The sequence below is a fragment of the Balaenoptera acutorostrata genome, chromosome 6 (genome assembly GCF_949987535.1).
Source record: "Balaenoptera acutorostrata chromosome 6, mBalAcu1.1, whole genome shotgun sequence".
In the NCBI taxonomy this organism is placed as follows: domain Eukaryota; kingdom Metazoa; phylum Chordata; class Mammalia; order Artiodactyla; family Balaenopteridae; genus Balaenoptera; species Balaenoptera acutorostrata.
The window spans coordinates 89,646,420-89,670,431 of record NC_080069.1 but is presented as its reverse complement, the minus strand read 5'-3'; the positions used below and the strand labels follow the sequence as shown (position 1 = coordinate 89,670,431).

At 35.8% G+C, this 24,012-nt stretch overlaps 1 protein-coding gene across 9 annotated transcripts in view; it reads right to left on the bottom strand.

The window, feature by feature from the left end:
- The window catches only part of ZCCHC7 (zinc finger CCHC-type containing 7), a 188,031-nt gene that overhangs the window by 93,871 nt on the left and 70,148 nt on the right, over positions 1 to 24,012 (bottom strand). For 7 of the 9 annotated variants that reach the window (XM_057548828.1, XM_057548831.1, XM_057548832.1 and 4 more), the window contains one exon: positions 13,831 to 14,496. The exons of the other annotated variants lie outside the window; for them this stretch is intronic. In XM_057548828.1, coding sequence (XP_057404811.1) covers positions 14,423 to 14,496 — 74 coding nt within the window. In that variant the 3' untranslated portion in view covers positions 13,831 to 14,422. Of the gene's footprint in view, positions 1 to 13,830; positions 14,497 to 24,012 lie in introns of those variants that run through there. 9 annotated transcript variants of the gene reach the window in all.

The following is a 24,012-nucleotide window of genomic DNA, read 5'->3' as shown; positions in this document are numbered from 1 at the left end:
TTAAAAAAAAAAAAAAAAAAAAAAAATATACATGTGTATATATATACACACACACAATTAAATCAGATTACAAATTGATTTTTATAATATTTAGTAAAGGCTTTGGGCATTTACAGCTTTCATTTTAATTTTAATCTTAAATTAAACTTGTCCAAATGTGGTCTTTCTACTTAGGTATCAATTAAGAATGGTAGCAAATTTCATAATACTTTCTCAAATAGTTGAGTTTCATTCAGAGAAATACAAAAGCAAGATATTAGAATGAGGTTAAGTGCATCTTTTGTTAGTAACGTATGTTGCTCCCTCTGGCCTCATAAACAAGCTGCTCCTTTTTGAATACAGCAGACCTTCAATTTAAATTTATGGAAAGACTAAAGCAGGAGAGCCTGCACTCAAACAATTTTAATAACCTATTAAGTTGCGACTTCAGATTCATTTTATAACCATGCTCCTCAGGGAGCTATGCTATCTGGATAAAGATAAAATTTTTTTCCTTTAAAGATAAATAGCATCATTAATCTGCAACATTTCTTTTCTATTATCTTTCGAAATGAGGAGTTATTTTGTTCTGATCTTGAGGTAATTAGCCTTCATTCACTAGCCTGAAAATGTCTGTGTTCTGAAAATTAAAAATGTGTCATTAAGTGGAATTTACCATAATGTCATTTATCTTTATATAGTTCATCAGTGACAGCAATGGGCCTGGGAATCCATCAGCTTTTACCAAGGAAGCATTAAAACAAATTGAAAAACAGAATAATCCCAGGCACTCTTTAACACAGTCAAAGCCATTTGGGTAATTAAATAGTGGTATTTAAAGTTTTAATTTAGATTTTTCCCTCTGTTCATCAGTAGTCAAATGAGATGTTCATACTCATAACTGTTTGTAATAAAAGGTTTCATAAAGCAAGCAGAATATCAATGTTATTAAAATTTAATATAACATAGGAGAGTCTTAATCTACAAAATAAAGTTTTTATTTGCCTGCACCCTAATTTCTGAATTTACATCAGAAATAAACTCTTTCTTCAACTGTCTAGGTTGCAATATTAGCTTCACAAAGACTTTGATGATTCAAACCCCTAAATAACTACAAGAAAGTGGATGACATGAAATTCAACTTCATTATTGCTAATGCTGGAGAAGAATAATATCTTCACCACCTTAAATTTGTTTTCACTAACTACATCCCTCCAGCAATTACTAATATAGAATTACTATATAGAATTATCTAATTCTAATTACTATATAGAATTATCAGAATAATTATGAAAGTAAAAGTTGGCTTGCATAAAAGAATATGCAAGATAATAAATCAGGACATCTAAAACTAAAAAACTTTAGAAACAATCAACTTTCCAATAGGGAAAGGAAAGGAGATCCCAGGATATGAAAACTTTGGCATATTTGTTCAACCAGTCAACAACAAAAGAGCTAGGACAATAATCCATGCATCCAGCCTATTCTTATACCATTCTGCTTGCAGATCAATGATCTAAAATATTTACTCAGTATCTAGAGAAGTAGTCATCAAATAAACATATTTCAAACACTAAAAAGCACATTCTGAATTTGACAGCTTGTTAAAGTTTCCAGACAGCATTATGATCCTTTTATCAATAAAGCAATTACCAAGAAACTTTTCTTTGCCTTCAAACAATCTGCTTCTGAATTTTAACTAGTATTTCTTAAAATAATATGTTTACCCAGATAACTTCTGAGCATTTCTTTCCATATCCCCTGGACCTACAGGTTTTTGTTGTATTTCGTTATTTTAACGAAGAGTTGCTGCTTACCTCCCTTAAACAAAGACAAGGCATAGGTCAAGCCAAGTTGAGCCATGACATTTATCTCCAAAATGGTGTGGAGGCAGGATCTCCTGTGGTTTAATTAAAGTCATCACACAGTCTGAAACTAAATATTGGTCAAATACAAATGCAAAAAAAAAAAAAAGTTCGAAGTCAAATAAACAATTTGTGATTTATCCTTATTCTTTCTCTGCACTAAACATTAATAAACCAATTTCATTTTTTAAGAAAAAAATTCAGCATGAAAGTATATATGTACTTGGATTCCTGCTTAAAGTAGTAAAAAAACAACAACGGGGGGCTTCCCAGGTGGCGCAGTGGTTGAGAGTCTGCCTGCCAATGCAGGGGACATGGGTTCGAGCCCTGGTCTGGGAAGATCCCACATGCCACGGAGCAACTAGGCCCGTGAGCCACAATTACTGAGCCTGTGCGTCTAGAGCTTGTGCTCCGCAACAAGAGAGGCCACGATAGTGAGAGGCCCGCGCACCGCGATGAAGAGTGGCCCCCACTTGCCGTAACTAGAGAAAGCCCTCACACAGAAACGAAGACCCAACACAGCCATAAAAAAAAAAAAAAAAACAACGAAAAAAACTGAAAACAACCGAATATCCAAGAGTTTGATAAACTCTGAAACATTTATTCTATTCATATATATTCTATAGACTATCATTAGCTATTAAGAAGAAAAGTCCAGCTCGCTATTAATTACCAAGGGATGTTACATAGTAAAAAGTAAAAAAAAGTAAAAAAAAAAAAAAAAAAGTATGTCTCAGAGAAGTATGTAAAAACAATGACCCAAACTGCTGTGTGTTTAAATGTTGTTTATATGAGCAGAGAGAAAGGTATATGTGTTAACACCTTGTATAGTGTTAACATAAAAGTATAGAAACTGTTAACACTGTGTGTTTGAGGGAAAAGGTGGTGAGGAGAGAGAAAATTACTAACATTTTCTTTATTGATCCTTAGGGGAAAGCAATTCTTCCAATTAAGGTGACCTGATCTATTCTGTTAGATACTGAAGTAAGGCTGAGCTGCCTTAAACTAATAGAAAGGTCTTAAGAGTTCTATTAAGAGTGTAGCACTTTGAGGGACAGAGAGCTAGAGAGGGAGAGAGAATGTGTGTGTATGTGTGTGTGAAAGAGAGAGAGAGAGAGAGACTATCAGACACACAGACTAATCATATGATCAAACAAATGGAGTCACTTTCAAACATTCTTTTACTTACAGAACCTTATTTTAAAGAAAGCTAAATGTGCAAAAGAAATGAAACCCTAAAGGCTTCCTTCACAGAAGGAAGAGAGACAGAATCCTGCCAACTTGACCCCCATTTCTCCAAAGGAATCCCTGAGAAGTTGTGAAGAATTCTGAAAACCAGTGGACTAGACTGTAGGGAATATGAGAGGGAGCTGAGAAATAAAAAAAAGTAGGCTGGGAAGTATAGTATGAATTTAATATAACCTTAAATGCTGGTTTCAAGAGTTATATTTTAGTGGACATTAGGGAGCCACTGCAGGTGTCAAAACAGAGGAGGGAGATAAATGATGTGATGTACAGAGCAAATGAATGAAATAATATACCTAGTTCATTATTAGACACTAGTGTTTAAAAATCTTGGTGTTTTCTATACTCTCTTATTTATCCTATGAAAAAGCTAAAACATAAGATGAGCATGGACTGTATGAGGGAGAAATAGAAATTTACAGAAAGGATACATTTTAACATCATAAACACTAAATGTTCATCAGTATGGTTATTTCTACTTGATAAAGTACATTGTCTTATATAGAGTCTCTTGAAGGCCCACAGCTGCAAATGCAGACTTTTAGGTGTCGTTCTCCATGTCAAGTGGCAACCAGTAGTCACCCCATCTGTCAGTTTGACAAGTACTCTCTCAGCATTCAGGGATAAAATGCACATATACAACGCCCTCCCTGACAAAAAAGAAGCCAGGGAGATGAGGGCCAGCCACCAGAGGGAAGACAATCAAGCTGGCAAGAAAGGACTGGAAATTGGCCACAACAAGAAACCAGAGAGCCAGGAAAGGGTAAAAGAAAGCTTGTTCATATTGTAAAGTGACACCAACCAACAAACAAAAGAGCTACTCAGACAGCATGGGGTCATATAGGCAAATAGAGAGAAAAAAACTGTCCTTGGTAGAAAGGTCTTCTGATTTCACGTATTACTATCTGCCCAAGTAATCAGCCCATCAAAAAATCCTCAGCACCAATATATCCACTCCAATCCCTTCTCTACCGAGCACATTCCTTGCTAACCACTCTCCACACCTCTACAGAGTTCTAAAGGCCACTGGTTTCCCTTATAAACACAACTGTTTCTTGTCCATCTTTTCCAATTTATTCAATCATGCATTCATTTATTGAGTGTCTAGACAGGTATTAGTCTAAGCCCTGGGGATATCACAATGAACCAAAAGGTTTCTACTTTAGCAGGTAGGGTAAAACCATTAAATAAATACATACATACATACATACATACATTCATACATATGCATATAAAATATGTAAGGTGGCAATACAATCTATCAGGAAAATAAAATAGGGAAAAGAGGATTGAGAATGATGGGGTTAAGGAGGAGATGGATGTATGTATGTATGTATGTATGTATGTACGTATTTAGGTTGCGTTGGGTCTTAGTTGCAGCTGGTGGGCTCCTTAGTTGCGGCTCGCGGCTCCTTAGTTGCCGCTCACGTCTCCTTAGTTGTGGCATGTGAACTCTTAGTTGCAGCATGCATGTGGGATCTAGTTCCCTGACCAGGGATCGAACCCAGGCCCCCTGCATTGGGAGGCCGGAGTCGTAACCACTGCGCCACCAGGGAAGTCCCAGGAGATGCTATTTTACACAGAACAGTCAGAGAAAACCTTTCAGATAAAATGACACTTGAGTAGAGATCTGAAAGAAGTGAGGGAGATAGTTATGCAACCGCTGAGGAAAAAGCATAGCCAGGAGAGGGCATATTAAGTGCAAAAGCCCTAAGGCAGAAATGTATTACTTGGCACTTTCAAGAAACAGTGTGGGGCTGAAGCAGAATAATAAGTGATAGTGACAAGAGAGAAGATCAGAGAGGTAACAGAGAACCAGATCATAGATAGCCTTTCATACCATGAACTGGACATTGGATATTATTTGAAGTGAAATGGAGAACCACTGAAGAGTTTGTAAAAAGGAATGACATCATCTGACTTATGTTTAAAAGGACCACTCTAACTTCTGGGTGGAAAAAGGTAGAGAAGAAAGAACACCTTCGAAACTACTACAATAGTCCTGGCTTTAATTCTGATTTAGATCAAGGTGGCAACAGTGTGGATGGGTAAGAAGTGATCAGATTCTGATTCTTAAGTATATCTCAAAGGTTGAAGCTGACAAGATTTGCTTATGATGTGGATGTGAGGTGTAAGCACCGGAGAGAAGTTCAGGTTGACTAAGGATATTTCCAACCCTTCCTTACCAATCAGTATGATTGGTTTCACATTCATATACTCCTCCTCTCTTCTTCCTATTTTCATTCTGTCTCATTCCACACTGCCACTTCTATTCTTGCTATTACCCTTCTTTTCTCCCAAGGAGCACACATGCCTATTAAACCTGGAAGTGAGAAAGGGCTGATGGAGGAACTTAGTAGACCATATTTAAGAAACTAAAAAAGAAAGTACACTAAGAAGCAGGGAAAAAATGTAAGCTGGAGAAAGCAAGAACACCAAATCATCCATGAAGAAAATGATGTGAACACCACTGACACAGAAAGGCAGGCCAGGAGTACCAATGCCTAAGAGTTTACTTACAAAAATTTTAAACTATTCATTAAATTTCAACCACAGAAAGAAATAGAATGATGGACATATAAAAACAGGAAAATGTGACTTAAAAATAAAATTATCTTCAGGATATGATCATATTCTATTAGAAATAAACTGTGGCTATTCCTTATAACATTAAGTTTTATATCTTTTGAGGGAAAAAAAATTACCCAACTCAATAAAAATTCTAACAAGCAGATTTTTTCATTCTGCTGGCATAACCTACTCCAAGAATTACTTTAGTTTGGGGGAAAAAACCACCATACTATACTTTTCTAATAAAATAAAGCTTTCAAAAATAAGAATTTGGGGGACTTTCCTGATGGTCCAGTGGTTAAGACTCCGTGCTTCCACTGCAGGGGGTGCAGTTTCAATCCCTGGTCGAGGAACTAAGATCCCGAATGCCACGCAATGCGGCCAAAAAAATTTAAAAATAAAAAATAAATTTAAAAAATTTAAAAAAGAATTCTGGCTCCTAAATCCATGTAAAATGCAATAAAAGCAAAGGCGGATACTGGTGCTCACAAAGTCTCATATTTAACATATACTCTTATTTTAGATGTTACCTCAACAGATTTAGTTATAGAGTTTCTCTGTAGACAGCAAAATAGAATCTGTAAATAAGAAAGGAAACCAAATAAAACCTACAGGAGGATATACCAACAGACATTTAAAAAAGAAAGAAAGAAACTAGTTGTCAAGAGGAACAAAAAAACTTCAAACAGTAGAAGTAAAAAAAAACCAAACCAAAAACCAGAAAAAGCTCCTCAAGGAACGCTAAACACAGGGCTCAAAATTCAAAAATGCAACATTTGCTTTGAAGGTGCCATCAAATCTAACATTTGAGAGTCTCATCCATAACACGGATGCTTAGTTATCAATAACAGATACAATTATGCTCAGCATACTCAATTTAAATGGCAGAATTACAGAATATTACAGTATAACATCACTTTTACAAAAATACATAATTATTAATAATTCTATGGCATTTACTAGGTACATGCAGTTTTAAGTGTCTCACATACACTAATCTTTAATCCCCCAATTCCTATGATATGTAATTTTATTACCCCTATTTTACAGATCTAGAAACTGAGACTGAGATGTTAAATAACTTGCTTAAAATCAGAAAATTAACAATATACATATAAACACATGAATCACATTGTACAGATGAAAGAATTTCAGACCCCAAAATGTTCATTGTGGTTATCTCCATGTGGCGGCAACAGCAGTGATACATAGTTTCTTCTCTGAGCTTTTTAAAATGTGTATAGAACATTTTGCAATTAAAAAATGAAAGAAATGGGAGTTCTCCTTCTGATAATGATGGAGTAAACTCATATCAGACCAATTACCCTGTAGAAACAATTATAAACTCTGTACAAACTACAAAAAACTATTATACTTGAGAGCTGTTATTCACAACAGTTATGTACTATAAAGTTGCCATGAACACTGAATTAGCAAATACTGAACCACTGCTCCTAGAGGAAATATACAGCTGACTCTGAACAACCATGGGGGCTGGGGCACTGACCTTCCACACAGTCGAAAATCCACGTATAACTTAGCCCTCCATATATGCTATTCCTCTCTATCCACAGTTCCTCCCTATCAGCACATTCAACCAACTGCAGATTGTGTTGTGCTGTAGTATTTACTATTGAAAAAAATCTGTGCGTAAGTGGACCCATGCAATTCAAGCCTGTGTTGTTCAAGAGTCAACTGTATACACATACACACATATACTCCTCACATAGATTATAACCTTATATGCTAAAAACAACTCATCCTTTCTTCTGTATTTTACAAAAGAGAAAACAAGATTCAGAAGTGGTTAAGTTACTTGCCTGAGGCTGCCCCACAAACAGGTGCCAGAATTGGATTTCAAATTCTGTCCACTGGCCCCAGACCTGGAGCATCCTGCACTACACTGCACTACCCCCTACCACATCCATCTCTGTCACCACGTATGAGAGCTGAAACAAGAAGGCAGAGTGTTGCCCATTTGACCTCAGCTGGGAGCATGAGCATCAGACAAATTTTTTGCTTCCCCGCACGTGTCTCTGAAAGTGCAGTGAGTATGGATTTGGGGGTTACAAATAAAATGCAACAACAAGGTGAAATCCCAAATATAGAATCATGAATAATAAGAACTGACTGTATATGAAGGCACTAGAAAACAATCAAAAGCAAACATAAAATGGAGCTAAGTTAATGCTTGGAAGAGAAGAACAGCATTAGGTTAGTTTCCAATTTTTATAGCTCTTCACCTGAAGCTACCCCCAATCAATAGTTCTAGCACTGCAAATGGGAGAAGGGAGAATAACTAAAGTTTTGATAGAAAGTTGCAATCTTATTGGTTAAAGAATCAGAGGTCAGAGACTAGGGCTACTACAGTAGCTAGAAAGTGGCAAGGGAAATCTGGACACTAGAGTCAGAGAGAGGTAGCCCAAAATTCTATAAAGTCTGCCCAAACATAACTGACCACTGAACTATGCATACATGGAACACACTCCAAACAGCCCAGTTAAGGCAAAAAGGACTAAAGACATACCACCTGTAGTCAACTGTAAGAAAAATAAGAGTGTGAAGTTTAAATACAGTCAAGGTAGCTGGTCAGTTCTGAGAAACTGAGAGAGAGAGAGAGAGAAAAGAGGAGGAGAAGGTGGAGAAGAAGAAGAAGAAGAAGAAGAAGAAAACCACCATCTTCAGGGAAACATAACAGAATCCAAAGTCTCTACAATGTTATCATTCACAATGTCTAACAAAACAGCCCCAAATTACTAGACAGAAAATGTAACCTATACTCAAAAGAGCAATCGATGGAGGCTGACCTGGATGACCAAGAATGTGTAATTAGCAGATAATTACAGATAATAATAACTGTAATTAGCAGTTATTATCACTACACTGAAGGTAAACTGAAATATGCTTTCAGACTTCCAGTTTCTGGTTCTGCATATAAGGAGCTTAAAAGTCATCACTCCATCCTAAAAACAAGTAAAAAGCTAAACAAACCGATGAATCAACTCTTCTTAGATGCATCAGAGAAATGAAAAGCAAACCACTGCCCTAGAAATTGGAGACAGAGATAGGCAGATACAGAGCACCATAACTTACCAGTGCAGAAACCTCTAGAGAACCAGGGACAGTGCAAGAAAACCTAAACTGTAACTGACAAATTGCTGGATACTCAGTTTAGACAAGTCTGGGAGTTAAAAACTTGGGCACCAAGTCATAAGCAGGTCCCCACACTTTTGTGAGTTTTACCTCCAGGAGCACTACCAGGTCCTCACAGTGAATGTCAAAGAAAAATCCCTTCACGTTTCTGGCAGGGGGAGAGGGAAAAGAACCATTTTGAAATATGCCAGAGCATTCTGCTCTTCTTAACAAAACCTGCCCCCAGGAGAAACTATTTTAGCAGAGCCTAACCTGCTGGGAGTTTTACCAGAGCCTAACTTATCTGGAGGGAAATACCCAACTCCAGCTCCCTCTAGTCTTTCACATGGGGGAAGAGAAATATCCAACTCCAGACCCCTCTAGTCATCCTGTCCAACCTAAGGGGGTACCAACAACAACAAAAAAGTCCAAAGGGCACTGGTGAAGCTCACAGTCCAGGGGGACAGACTCACCAAAAGACTGAGATCTAATCATAGGCCTACAGAATGTTTCACCACCCGCTACACCTTACTATTACTATATTATTAAAGGCCTATTTACCACAGTTTCTTTTATCCAGTACACCATGTCCTCCTTTTGGGAAAAAACAAAACAAAACAAAAACAAAAATAAACAAACAAAAACCCCACATTTTAAAAGGCAAAAAACACAGTTTGAGGAGACTAAACCATCAGAACCAGAGTCAGATATGGCAGGAATACTGGAAATATCAGACTAGAACAGACAAGAAATTTTTTAAAACTATGATGAATATGCTAAAAGGGCTTTAATGGAAAAAGTAGGCACCTTGTAAAAATAGACTGATAATATAAGCAGAGAGATGGAAATTCTAAGAAAGAATCAAAAAGAAATGCTAAGGATAAAAAATATGGTAACGGAAATGAAGAATGCCTTTGGGGTTGTGAACAAACTGGACACACTAAGGAAAGAACCTCTGAGCTTAAGGATATCTCAGTATAAACCTGCAAAACTGAAAAGCTAAGAGAAATAAAAATGGGAAAATAAAAAACAGAATAAAATATATAAGAACTGTGGGACAACTACAAAAGGTATAAAATACACATAATGGGACAAAGTAGCAAAGGCAATACAATGGAGCAAAGACAGTCTTTTTAACAAAGGGTGCTGGAAATAGTGAACATCCACATGCAAAAATTGAATCTAGACACAGACTTTACACTCTTCACACATACACACACCAAAAAAAAAAAGAAAAGAAAAAAAAAAAAAACTCAAAATTGATCACAGACCTAAATATAAAACGCAAAACTATAAAACTCCTAGAAGATAACACAGGAGAAAACCTAGATGAACTTGAGTATGGCAATGAAATTTTAGATACAACACTATAAAGGCACAATTGATGAAAAAAATAATTGATTAGCTGGACTTCATTAAAATTAAAAACTTCTGCTCTGTGAAAGACAAAGTCAGGAGAATGAGAAGACAAGCCACAGGTTAGAAAAAAACATTTACGAAAGACACATCTGATAAAGGACTGCTATCCAAAATATGTAAAGAACTCTTAAAACTCAACAATATGAAAACCCAATTAAAAAACGGGCAAAAGGTCTTAACAGATATCTCACCAAAGAAGATATAAAGGTGGGAAATAAGCCTATGAAAAGATGTTCAACATCATATATCCATTGGAGATTTCAAATTAAAACAACGAGATACCATTACACACCTATTAGAATGGCCAAAATCGGGAACACTGGCAGCACCAAATGCTGACAAGAATGTGGAGCAGCAGGAACTCTCATTCATTGTTGGTGGGAATGCAAAATGGCATAGCAACTTTGGAAGAGGAGTGAAACGATTCTGTATGATTCTGTATGATACTACAGTAGTGGATACGTATCATTATACATTTGTACACAGAATGTACAATACCAGGAGTGAACCCTAATGTAAACTATGGGCTTTGGGTGATAACAATATACCACTGTAGGTTCACTGATGGTAACAGATGTACTACTTTGGTCTCAGATGTTGAAAGTATGGAAGGTTGTGTGCATTTCTGTGTGGAGGGGAGTAGAGGGCACAGGGAGTATATGGAAATTCTCTGTATTTCCTGCTCAATTTTACTATGAACCTAAAGCTGTTTAAAAAATAAAGTTTATTACTTTTTAAGATGCTTGAAATAATTAAACTAATAGGAAATCACAGCACAGAAATAGAAACCACAAAGAAAAAAGGGAAATTTTAGGACTGAAAGATACATGATTTTTTTAAAAAATCATTTAATGGGCTAAACAGCAGTTTGGAGGTAATAAGAAAAAAAAGTCAGTGGGCATAAAGAAAGATCAATAGAACTTACTCAACCTGACAAACAGAAAAAGAAAAAAGATTTTAAGAGCAACATAACCTGTGGAACACAGCAAGAGGTCTAACATATGTGTTACTGGAATCTACAAGCAAAAAATGGAGCATAAAAACAGATGAAGAAATAATGAGTAAAACCTTCCCAATTTAATAAATTTCATTGACCCCCTAACCAGGATAAATACAAAGAAAACCACAACTAGGCACATCATATAGTCAAACTCCTAAAAAGTAAAAATAAAGAGAAAATCTTGAAGGAAGCTAGAGAAAAATGACACATAACATATAGAAAACAATATAAATGACCACTGACTTATCATCAAAATGACAAAACACAGTAGAAAAGAAAGAAAGAAAGAAAAGTTGTTATTTCACCAAATGAAATAAAGTTGTTAAATGAGAATACTATATACAACAAACAAATCTTTTAAGTATGAAAGCAATCTTATATTTCCAGCTATGATGGAGTAACAAGGACTATATGTATGTACCCACCATAAACAATAAGAAAACAACACACAACATATGAAACACACTTTCAGACACAGAATAACAGGAAGAGCAGAGTAGTGATCCTGCAGAGAAGGAAAACAGACCAGGTGAATCTTAAAGTAGCCTAAGCTTATCATGTTGAAGTTTCTAGGCCAGAGTTTAGGGAGGGGTGGCCAAACCAGAGACTATCTGTCCCACTGAGCTGAAAAGACAGACCAGAGTGTTTCAGCAAGTCAAAGTGGCTAGAATATCCAGGATAAAATACCAGAGAGGAAGGGGCTACCCCCAGAGAAAGTTCCCATCTCTGCAGAGTGGTTTCTAGCTAAATACTAATTTGCTTGTATGTGGGAAAACTACCTAAGCCACGGAAGAAAACCCGCTTACGAGTTATTTGCAAGAAAAACACTTAAATATAAGACATATATAAGGCTAAAAATTACAAGACTGTAAAAAAGATGGCATCTAAATATGAATCAAATGAAAGCTGGAGGGGCTGGCTATATTAATATAAGAAAAAGTAGACTGCAGAACAAAGAGCACTGCCAGGAATAAAGAGAAACATTTAATAATGACAAAGGGGTCAGTTCATCCAAACATAATAATACTAAGAACAGGGATTCAAAACACATAAACTGAAAACTAAGAAGACTGAAGGGGAAAAAAATCGTCAAATTCACAACTGTTAAAGCAAGATTTCAATACTCCTCTCTCAATAACTAATAAAAAGTAGACTTAAAAAAAAAAGTAAAGATTCAGAAGACTTGAACAACACTATCAAGCAACTTGATAGTACATTAACTAGTATGAAACTGTTAGCTCAGCAAAAGCAGAGCCCTTTAGTAAGGACTTGAAAAGAATGTTCTTGGGTCATCAAGGTAGACCTTTATTCTGGACCAAAACAAGGCTCAATAAATTTTAAAAGAATTCAAATCATACGAAGGTTGTTTCCACCACAGTAAAACTAAATCCCCAAATATTTGAAGATTAAACACTTTTATATAACTCATTGGCTAAAGAAACAAAAAGCACAAGAGAAATTAGAATATATTTTGAACTGAAAAAAAATGAAAAGGTAACCTAAGAAAACTAGGAGGATGAAGTTAAAGCAGTTCTTAGAGGGAAATTTAAAGCACTAAATATTAATAGTGAAAGAAGAAAAAGGCCTCAAATCAATGATAGGAACTTTCATCTTAAGAAAAGGACAAGGGCTTCCCTGGTGGCGCAGTGGTTGAGAATCTGCCTGCCAATGCAGGGGACATGGGTTCGAGCCCTGGTCTGGGAAGATCCCACATGCCGCGGAGCAACTAGGCCCGAGAGCCACAATTACTGAGCCTGCGCGTCTGGAGCCTGTGCTCCGCAACGAGAGGCTGCGATAGTGAGAGGCCCGCGCACCACGATGAAGAGTGGCCCCCGCTTGCCGCAACTAGGGAAAGCCCTCGCACAGAAACGAAGACCCAACACAGCCAAAACTAAATAAATAAATAAATAAATAATTTTCTTTAAAAAAAAGAAAGAAACAATTCATGGTAAAAAACTTTCCTACAGGCTCAGATGACTTCACTAGTAAATTCTACAAAATTCTACACAAATTCCTTATGGATTATACAGAATCCTACAAAAATGCTTCTGGAAATTGAAAAGAAGGGAACACTTCCCAACTCATTTTGTGAGGTCAGCATTATCCTAATCCAAACCAGACAAACACATGAGATGAAAAGAACGTTACAGCCAATATCCCTCATGGACACAAAAGCAAAAAGTCTTTAAAATCTAACTGAATTGATTCCAGAAATATATAAAATGGATAATGTATCATGAACAAGTGAACTTTATCTCAAAGGAACTCACAGGTGGTTTAACCAACACATTTCACCATTTTAACCACGACCTAATGATGTTTACAAAACCTTTAAAAAGAACACCGCGTGATCATCTCACCATACACAGAAAAAAAGCATCGAAAAAATCCAACGGCCATTGCTAATAAAAAGTCCTCAACAAACTAAGAACAGAAAGTAACTACTTCAACCTGATAAAGGGCATCTATGAACACTCTACAGCTAATCCCATAAGTACTGATAAAAGAGAACCCCTTCACGCCAAGATCAGGAAAAAAACAAGAATGTATGTTCTCACCACTTCTATTCAATATTTTCTGAAGCCCTTGATTCAGTAAAATAAAGCAAAAAAAAGAAGATAAATGAAGTAAAACTGTCTTTATTTGCATATGACATGATAATTTATGTAGAAAATCCTAAAGAAATCACAAGCAACTGAGTTTAGCAAGGTTGGAGGATAAAAGAGAAACAAAATACCATTTTAAGCCTATACTATCAACTGAAAATTGTAAGTTGGATTAAAAAGTATCACTTACAATCAAAACAAATACTTAGAGATAAATTTACCAATTAATATTCAAGACATATAGACTGAAAGCTTCAAAAATATGATTTAAGAAATTAAAGAAAGCCTAACTAAATGGAGAGCTATACCATGTGCATGAATCAGGAGATTATCACTAAGATATCAATTCTTCCCCAAATTAATGTAGAGACACAACAACAACAAAAAATCAAAATTCCAGTTTTTTAAAATTAACTAGATTATTTGAAAATACAAATAGAAATGGAAAGACAAAGCAAAACAGTATAAGAACAAAACTAGAAAAATTATTCTCCACAATTTCAAGACTTAGTACAGTTATAATGACCAAGACAACGTGAAATTATGTTATGCACAAACATGTAGATCAATTTCACAAAGTAGAAAGTAAAAAAATAGACTCCAGTTTATATGGCCAATGGATTTTGACAAAGGTGCCAAGGTAGTTCAAAGGAGGATGAAGTCTCTTCAGAAAATGGTTCTAGGACAAATAGAAAAAAATGCAAATAAATCAATCTCAACTTTTTCCTCATAGCATATATAAAAATTAACTCAAAATGAATCATAAACCCAAATGTAAAACTGAACACTATAAAACCTCCAGAAGAAAACCTTTATGATCTTAAGTTAGGCATTTTTTTTAAAACATGGGACATGAAATGGCTATGTCATAAAGGGAAAAACTGAGAAGTTATCAAAATCTAAAACTTTTGTCCTTTGAAAGACACAATTAAGAAAATGAAAAGACAAGCTATAGATTGGAAGAAAATAATTGCAAAACAATCTGATAAAGTACTTTTATCCAGATCTGTAAAGAATATTTACAATTCAATAATAAGATGACAAACAGCTAAATCTAAAAATGGATAAAAGATTTGAACAGACAATTCACCAAAAATACACACGTCAAACACGCACATTATTCAACATCAATAATCATTGGCAAAATCCAAACTGAAATCACAATGAGATAACACTACATACATACTACTATGGCTAAAATTTTAAAATATGATAATACGAAGTGCTGACAAGGCTGTGGAGCAACTGCAATCCTCATTACCTTGCTCTGGGAATGCACAATGGTAGAGCTAGTTTGGAAAACACTGTAGCTATTTTTTAGTAGTTAGATGTATACTTAACATATGAGCAAGCAAAGGACACTCCTAGGTATTTACCCAAGCGAAATAAAAACATACATCACTTAAAGACCTGTACACAAATGTTTAAAACAACTTTACACATAATAGCCAAGAACTGTAAACAACCCAAATGTCCATCAATTGGTAAACAGATAAACTACAGTGAAACTAATCAATGGAATACTACTCAACAATAACATCCAACAACATGGTTGAATCTCAAAAGCATTATGTTAAAGGAAGTAAGTCAGACAGAAGGCTACATACTGTCTAGTTCTCTACATGAGGTTCTGCAAAAAACAAAACTATCAGGGCAGAAATCAGATTAGCAGCTGCCAGGAAACAGGGGCATGGAGGGGGGACTAACTATAACGGGGCATGAGGATATGTTTTGGGGTGTTATAAATTCTCTTCATCTTGATTCTAGTGGTGGCTATAACAACCATACATATTTATCAAAACTCATCAAACTGTTTACCTAAAAGAGTGAATTTCACAGTATTTAAATTGTACGTCAACAAACATCCAAAAAAAAAAACCAGGAAGGCAAGATAAACACCTTTCCAGATAAGTGACAACTAAGAGAACTCATCACCAACAGATCTGTACTTCAGGAATGATAAAAGAAGTTATTTAGGCTGAAGGGAAATGATACCAAGTAGGTAATTCAGATTTTCAGGAAGCAATGAAGAACACTAGATATTGCAAATAAACAGGTAAATTAAAATTTATGTTTTTCCTCCTAAGTTTTAAAAAATACATAAGACTAAAGAAAAATCGCAATATTTTATTGTGGGTTTTAGTGAAAACACATGTACTGTATATGACAACTACAGCATAAAGGACTAAGGAGAAGGAAGGAGTAAACAGAACTATACAGCTGCACAAACCCATGCTCAGCTCAGGATATTATTTTCCCTAAAAAGAAACTAACTGTTGAGTAGCTACTTGGATTACTTCATTTAAACAACCCAAAATCCCTCTGAGAAAAGTATTAATAGCGCTATTTTACAAATGAGGAAACTAAAGCTCAGTGAGGTTACACAGCTTGTCCGAGGTCACAGAGCTCAAAGCAGTAAATAGATCTGGGACTAGACCTGGGTTCATCTAACTCTGAAGCTGATGATTTGTTCAAAATACCACCCTGCCCTTCCTAGTTACCCCGTTTCTGGGGGGTTCACTAAAGGCAAGGGCTATACAAAGAACTGTTTTGCATCCTTTATAAAACTTTGCCTTAAACAGTTGTCTATAACTTATATCACTCAGTGTTTCTTTTTTTAAGAATTCAAATGACAAATTTTCAGTACCAAAAGTTACTTTCTTCAAAAGAAACCATATTCAACCACTTGCTCACTCATGCTAAATACTGTCATAACTAGAAACACGGATCCATATGTCCCTACTCTAATGGAGTTTATAGACATAACACAATGTGTATATAAATAACCATGAAATAAGGTAAAGAGTAATGTGCTTCTCTTTAATTAAACAAAAAACCATATAACTCATTATATTTCCCTTTGCTTTGGCTGCCAAAGCTGAGAGCTACATTTAATGCTTAAGTACAGTAATCATTTCACCTCAGGTTCCTAGAAGAGAGAAATTTATCTTATCTTTTAATGTATGACTTTATATTTAACTGTCCTAGTCTATATGCATCCTATCTCAATCTATCTCAAATCCTTTTGTGGAAGTAGGCAGAATATATAATATAAACAAACATGTAAAGAAGGTTTGGATTAATAATACAAATTAAATCCAATGAATGTAAATCTTTATCTTTACACAGTATACCAGAAACATTCTGTGTTGGTTGGAGGATCAAATGAAGCAGTCTGTTAAAAGTACTCTGAAAATTGGAATTCTGGAAACACTTAATGAATTGAAGTCCTATTTCTACCCTCTATTTTCCAAAGACATTACAAGTTCTTAAAACTTATGCTGGATTTATAATTTAGAATGCGCTAAATTGGGAAAATGACAAATGAAAATGGGGTACGGCTGAGTAAATGGTGTTTTCAAGGGCCCATGAAATGCAAATAATGTGAGTTTTGTATAGCTTCTTTGTTTCTACAGCTTTGCGGGGAGGTGGTGATGAGCACTAGACTAACAAAAGTGGTGGCTTAGAAGAACTACCATTACTCTGCCCTTTTCACATCCTATGCATGGTAATTTGCTAGTGCCTCTGCAATGATATCTGTCAAATCTTTAAGTGCCCTACGATGCATGTCATTGGGACCTGCTGATTTAAACACATTCAACTTTTCAAGTAATGCTGGACCACTTGATTCTCTCGTTAGTTTTGGCTTCTCTCCCAACTCATTCAGAATTTCTAGACAAAAAGCAATCTCGTTATCACAGAAGTTGTGTTTTTGATGAACATAAAAGAGCAGAGAAAGACTTTTAAATATATCTATTATTAGCTTTCCTCTTTAATAAAGGTCTAATATTTTTATTTTCTTCTATTCGTAATACAACAGATCCTTAGTCATTCAAGTGGGATCTGTTTTTCAAATATGGAAATCCAGAGTATTATAATACGCTGATGATAAAGGGAGGAAGGAAGGAGGAGGTGGTAAGGCACAGACACATATTACCTTTTGTCCCTTTTTAACTCTTTGATCCTGTTCCTCCCACTTCAAGTCAGGGAATGGCTAGGAATCCAATGTAGTATAAAAATAATACGATGCTGCAAAGAGGACAATGGATAGAATTGTCCCTTTTCTATCGCTAAGAAGTTAGAAAATCTAAACAAGTCAACTTCTCTGAACTGGATTTTTTTTTTAACCTATAAAATAAAGAAATTAAGCTAGAGTATTACTAATACCTCCTTCAGTTAAAAAAAAATGCAATGAATTCAAAACAAAAGTTACAGAAGAATGCAATGATACTCTTGTCCACCAAAGCTCCTTCTAATATCTATTAAAGCTTGCCTTCCTTCTACCAGCCTTCCCACACATTCAAATAAAATTAAAATTCCTATTCATAATCTGATTAAGAGTAACTCACACGAGGTCTAAATGAGACTTAGTATCATAGGACATTTGCACTTTTTAAAAGACCAGTTAAGCCACACGCATTCCTAATGAACAGAACCTGGTGGATGGTGCACTCAGAGGGGGAGGGAAGAAAAAAATATATGTATTTTTGAACAGAGCGCATCCCAATGGTTCACTCTGGTCTACTATCCTACCTGGTTTTTCCTCAATTACATTTCCAACTCCGTTTTCCAAAAAGCATAATTTATAGAAACAGCTATAAACACTCTCCAATTGTTTATCTGACTTTTAATTTTTTCCTTTTGATTTGGCTTCTCCTTCTACCTTCAACACTAAATCGTCTAAGAGTTAATAAAACAACCAGTATTGCAGGAGCCAGTATTGTAGCTGCACATTAGCTATACCTTCCTCATCTTAGGGCCTTAACACACACACACACACACACACACACACACACACACACACACACACAAAATCACTGGAAGAATAATGGAAAGAGGAAGCACATGGAGTGGGGAATGGAAACAATGGAGAAGAGCCAGGATTACTGCTTTGTAAGATTTATTATGGGGAAGGAATATGGGAAAAAGAACAAAAAGTAATAATGAAGAGGGAAGCAAGGAGTTGGCTCTAACTAAAGCAACAGGGAATAAAGAAATGAAGTAGAAAAAGAGGCATGGACACAGCTGGAAACTTACCTGTTTTGTTTTGGGGTTTGTTTGGCTTTTTCTTTTGTTTTACTTTTTTAATACAATATACAATGAAGAATGGAAAAAGTAGAGCTGAGGATAATAAAGACAGAAGCGAAAATGGAGAAGAAAACAGAGAGAGAAAAGATGATGGACAGAAATGGAATTGAAAAAACAGAATAGAAAAAAGAGAATTAAGAAAGGGAAGAAGTAAAAAAAAAAAAAAAAAAAAAGAAAGGGAAGAAGCAAGAATAAGAGAATGTACAATCCAGTCAGAATAGAAAGGATTTCATAATGGTGGTATACAAACGTGAGAGTAGAAATGGGAGCAGAGTAAAGGAAGAAAAAGAAACAGAGTAGAAACCAAGAATGAGAGAGAACAGCAAAAATAAGAGTAAGAGAAGTCAGAGCCAGCTCAGCATGTGTCTTTTTGTTTTACTTTTTGTTTGCTCTTTTAAATAGGAACACAAAGTGGCGAGAGATCATGATAAAGAACAGCACCATCTGGGGCATGTTTTCATTGGCCTCTTAATGTACTGCAGGAAACAGAACCCCAAAAAGAGAATGTGGGTGGGGAGGAGGGAGTGAGGCCAATGTGACAGCAACAGGAAGCAATAGAAAATGAGCCCAGTGGGTGGACAGCTATAGGATACAGGTGGTAAGCAGGAAGTTTCAGACTACTCTAAGCACATGATAGGCAAAAAAAGAATTTCATAAAGCAAGGAAAATATAACAAACACACCAAGGGGAAATCATTAACTAATTCAATGTAAATAAAATGACTGAACATGGGTCTTTTCTTCACCCTAGCCCTTGTCCTATCTAATAACCCACGCTTGGGTTTTATTCAATGCTTTCTCATTTATCTTTCAAATTTATCTCCTTTCTCCCTACTCCCTGAGATACTGTGCTAGACATTACAGAGTATGCAAACCTTGAGTTGGCTCTGCCATCAGGAGCTCCCAATTAAACAGAGGAGTCGGATAAATTCAAATTACTTAAAATATGCCTTTTGTGAGCACCCCAATTGAAAGTACAGTCGGCCCTCCATATCTATAGGTTCCATATCCTCAGACATGGAGGGCCAACTATGAGGCTTGTGCATCCACAGATTTTGGTATCCATGGTGGGTCCTGGAACCGCCCCTTGCAGATAGATACCAAGACTGCAATCGTTCCTGCAACTGAATGCTTTCTCTCCTATGGCTCCCATCACTTTCTACCTTGTTAAACTATCCTTTTTAAACTATAAACTCTTTAAGGATCAGGATTTCTCTTTTCTGACTAGTTTTTGTACTCAACCAAATCTAGCACAATGTCTTATACATAATGTGTGTTCAACAGCGCTGTGATTTCTAACTTGGAATGTGGGGGCCTCATGAAGAAGACAGTATCTGGCAAGATCTTAAAAGATGAGAAAGACTAAAATAGACAGATATGGGGGCACACTATACTGCAAAAAAGGAGCATAAAGTAGGCTGAGGAGAAGAAATAATAGCAAGTTAATTCTGTGACAGGGCGGTAGCCAAGAAGAAAGAGAAAATGAGACTGGCTAAGAAGTAGAACGGAAAAAGGAAGACAGAAACCACTAGGCTGATACTCTGGGTTTGATATAAAATGCAATTACAGTTAAAACTTTTTTAAGACATTCAAATTTGCAACGTAGAAAGATTAATGTTGCTGTAACACTATGGGAGAAAAGAAAATGAAATGATTCAATCTGTGGAAGATTCACCAAAGAAGTGGTATTTGAGCTGGGTCTCATAGAATGACTAGAAGCTCCTTCAAGGAAAGGCTCTTCAGGAAAATGAAATTAAATGAGACATAGTATGATAACATAAAAGGGCAGAACAGATTCTGGGACTAGTGAGAAGTCCAGAGTGGCTGGAGAACAGAATATTCAGAGGAAGAAGATATAAGACTTGAAAGACAGACTAAGGCTATATTATGAAGGGCACTATAGTTTCTTATTTGATTACACATTTAATAATTTTCAGGGAGGAAAACCCCCATATTGCCTACAGAGTCATAACATCAAGTAATGGGTGATTCAACAATTATTCCTGTTCACATATTCAATGAGACACTGCCTAGAGTAGATAAAGTCTATACAACCCTACTTCAGAACATTTGGCTGCTATGCCAAAGAGACAACCAGTTCTATTTGTCAAGATGCCAGATCTCACAGATCAGATTCCTGGAAATTTTTTGAAAACAGCAAATCCAGACTAGTGTAATTGTTATTCTGACTTTCCAAACAGAGAAGACTACTGGGTGGGAAATACAGCCATTCATTTATGAGATGAATTGTTTTATATTGCTAGAGCAAGTCAAGTTAACAGTGGATTCTTTTGGATATTGCCCCCTTAATGACAATAATACATCTCTGAATTCATGATATTGGGAGGAGTGCTATTTTTGTTTCATGAAAATGTTCATTGTGTCTTTCTTCCCAAGCCATACTCCATCACTCATCAGAGGTTAGCATCAAATCAAGTGTTTTAAATAACAACACTTTCAATAATTTGAACTTTGTTCTTGTTATACTTTACTATAACTTCCTGTGTCTTTGACATATTCAAGAAGTGAAACGCATGCATAGCATGTTTATATTATTCTCTCCTTAGCAAAAGCTCACAGACAATGTCAGGTCTGGAGAGATAAGAGCTGCTTCCAGGACATGAATTCTCATGAGGATTAGGCAACCACCATCTGGGGCTCTAGAGTTTATCTGTAGCAGCTGCCTTCAAAGTATCACACTAGAAGGGACAAAAAAAAGTCTAATTCTAAAGTGTTTTTAACAACTTGCTCCACCTTGGCTTTGATTACTGTTCTGGATTGCTGTTTTTCCTCCTTTATAAGAATAAAATAAAACAGAGTGACCTCCTCTTAACAAAACACAACCAATTTAAAACAGTGTTATGTACTCAAATAACAAGCACATCGTGCACTTATATTTTCTTAACTAACATGTTACACTACTTAACAATACGAATTTTAATAATTACCCAGTCATTTTGATAATTACTCAACAATTACCTAATATCATTAATAAGAGCTTAATCCTTCTTTTTAATTTCTACTTAGACAAAAAGGTTACAGATTTTAACTATTTAACAATATCCCAGATTATTTTGGGAGGATTTTTGATGTTGTCAAATGGCATTAAAATAATCATAACACTAAATTTTATTACACAGAAGCTAAATATCTATAAATCAAATATTTATATAAAAGAGGGAGCTCAAAAACGAACACACTAGGGAAAAAAGTTAATCTTAAATACTCAGTTTTAAATAGTAACCTGCTAAAACTGATTAATATATTTAACTTTTATAGTGCTAAAACTGGTCATAATGAAACAAAGAGCTAAATATCAAAGAAAAACATGATGGGAAATATAAAACAAAATATTTTCTATAAGGTATGAGTTCTCTTCTAATAAGTCTCAAAATCATTGCACCACTAAAAATATGCCTATTTCTTAAAATTAAGTCCCCTTTCAATCAAATACTCTTTTATCTGCTATAGAATCATAAGTTACATTTGTTTTCTGTTTGTTTTTTAACTTATTTATTTGTTTTTATTTTTGGCTGTGTTGTGTCTTCATTGCTGTGCGCGGGCTTTCTCTAGTTGCGGCGAGTGGGGGCTACTCTTCGTTGCGGTGCACGGGCTTCTCATTGTGGTGGCTTCTCTTGTTGCAGAGCACAGGCTCCAGGCGCGCGGGCTTCAGTAGTTGTGGCATGTGGGCTCAGTAGTTGTGGCTTGCGTGCTCTAGAGCACAGGCTCAGTAGTTGTGGCGCACGGGCTTAGCTGCTCCGCAGTATGTGGGATCTTCCCGGACCAGGGCTTGAACCCGTGTCCCCTGCATTGGCAGGCGGGTTCTTAACCACTGTGTCACCAGGGAAGTCCCTCTAGTCCTGTTTCTTGAAGTACCTTGATAATTTCTTCATTTAAATCAAACATGATATCTCAAATTCAATACATCTAAAACTAAAACTAAACTCACAATCTTATGTCTAAACTGGCTCTTCCTCCCAAATTCTCTATTTCTGTCAGTGGTAGAATCATTTTAAAAATCACCTAGACTTACAACCTCAAAACTCTCTTTCAGTCCTCTCTTCATCAATCCTTTTAACAAGTTATCAAGCCCTGCTGACTCTTACTTCAAAATTATTTTGGCAATCTTTTATTTATCTTCAATACTGCCATTACAACCTAGTATAAATTACCCCTCAAATTTAGGAGTAAACTAATGGTTTTGTAGGTAGTGTCTCTCCTATCTCATTCTCATACACATCATCACCACTTCTCCGTGTTTAAAATGCCATTCCTTTTCCTCCACATAGTCAAAGTCTCTCTATACCAGATTCTCCAGAATTCAAGTTCAGTTGTTTCTTTCCCCATGCAACATTCCATATTTGCCCCATAATACAGTCATCTTCCCACTTGCTGAACTAACTACATTAGACACAAAATATACTGATTTGCATGATCACATCACAAATATTACTTCTTGGCAGTATTTTTCATATATCTTAAGGAGGTGGGAAGAGAATAAACAAAAGAACTATATTATATGTTTTTCTGCAGTGCCTACAGTGGCTTATAAAATAATAGATATTTGTTCACTCAATTTTTCAACAAAACCTTGCAGCCATTTAGGTGTGCAATGCAGTGTGCTTTATATGGGTTTTGCCTTTATAAAAGATACCAGAATCCAAGAAATCTGAGTTCTAGTTCTGCAACACCTAAGTGAGAGTAGGCAGTGACAAAGATCCAGTGACATATAAAGATATCCTTTGGATACAGAATCTATGTATATAATAACCGTTCGTAATATAATATTAGGTATTCTTTTAGAAGTGGGGTTTTTCTCTTAAATTCCGTGTATTTGTTAGAGATTCGATTTGTTACTCAAGCTGTGGATTTATGGGATTTACATTCTTAAAACCAATTTCAGCATAATTTCACACAGAAGCCTTCCTAAAGTTAACCAGAACAACATCCAAAATAAATCTTCCCTTTGAGAAGAATAAATGCTCCATGAAGATAATAAATACATCATTTAAACTTAAAGCATGATGTCTGTGCAAACCCAAGTTCCACCCAATCCTCTAAATGCCTCTAGAGTCTATATTAGTTTAACCCCCCACATTATTACTTTT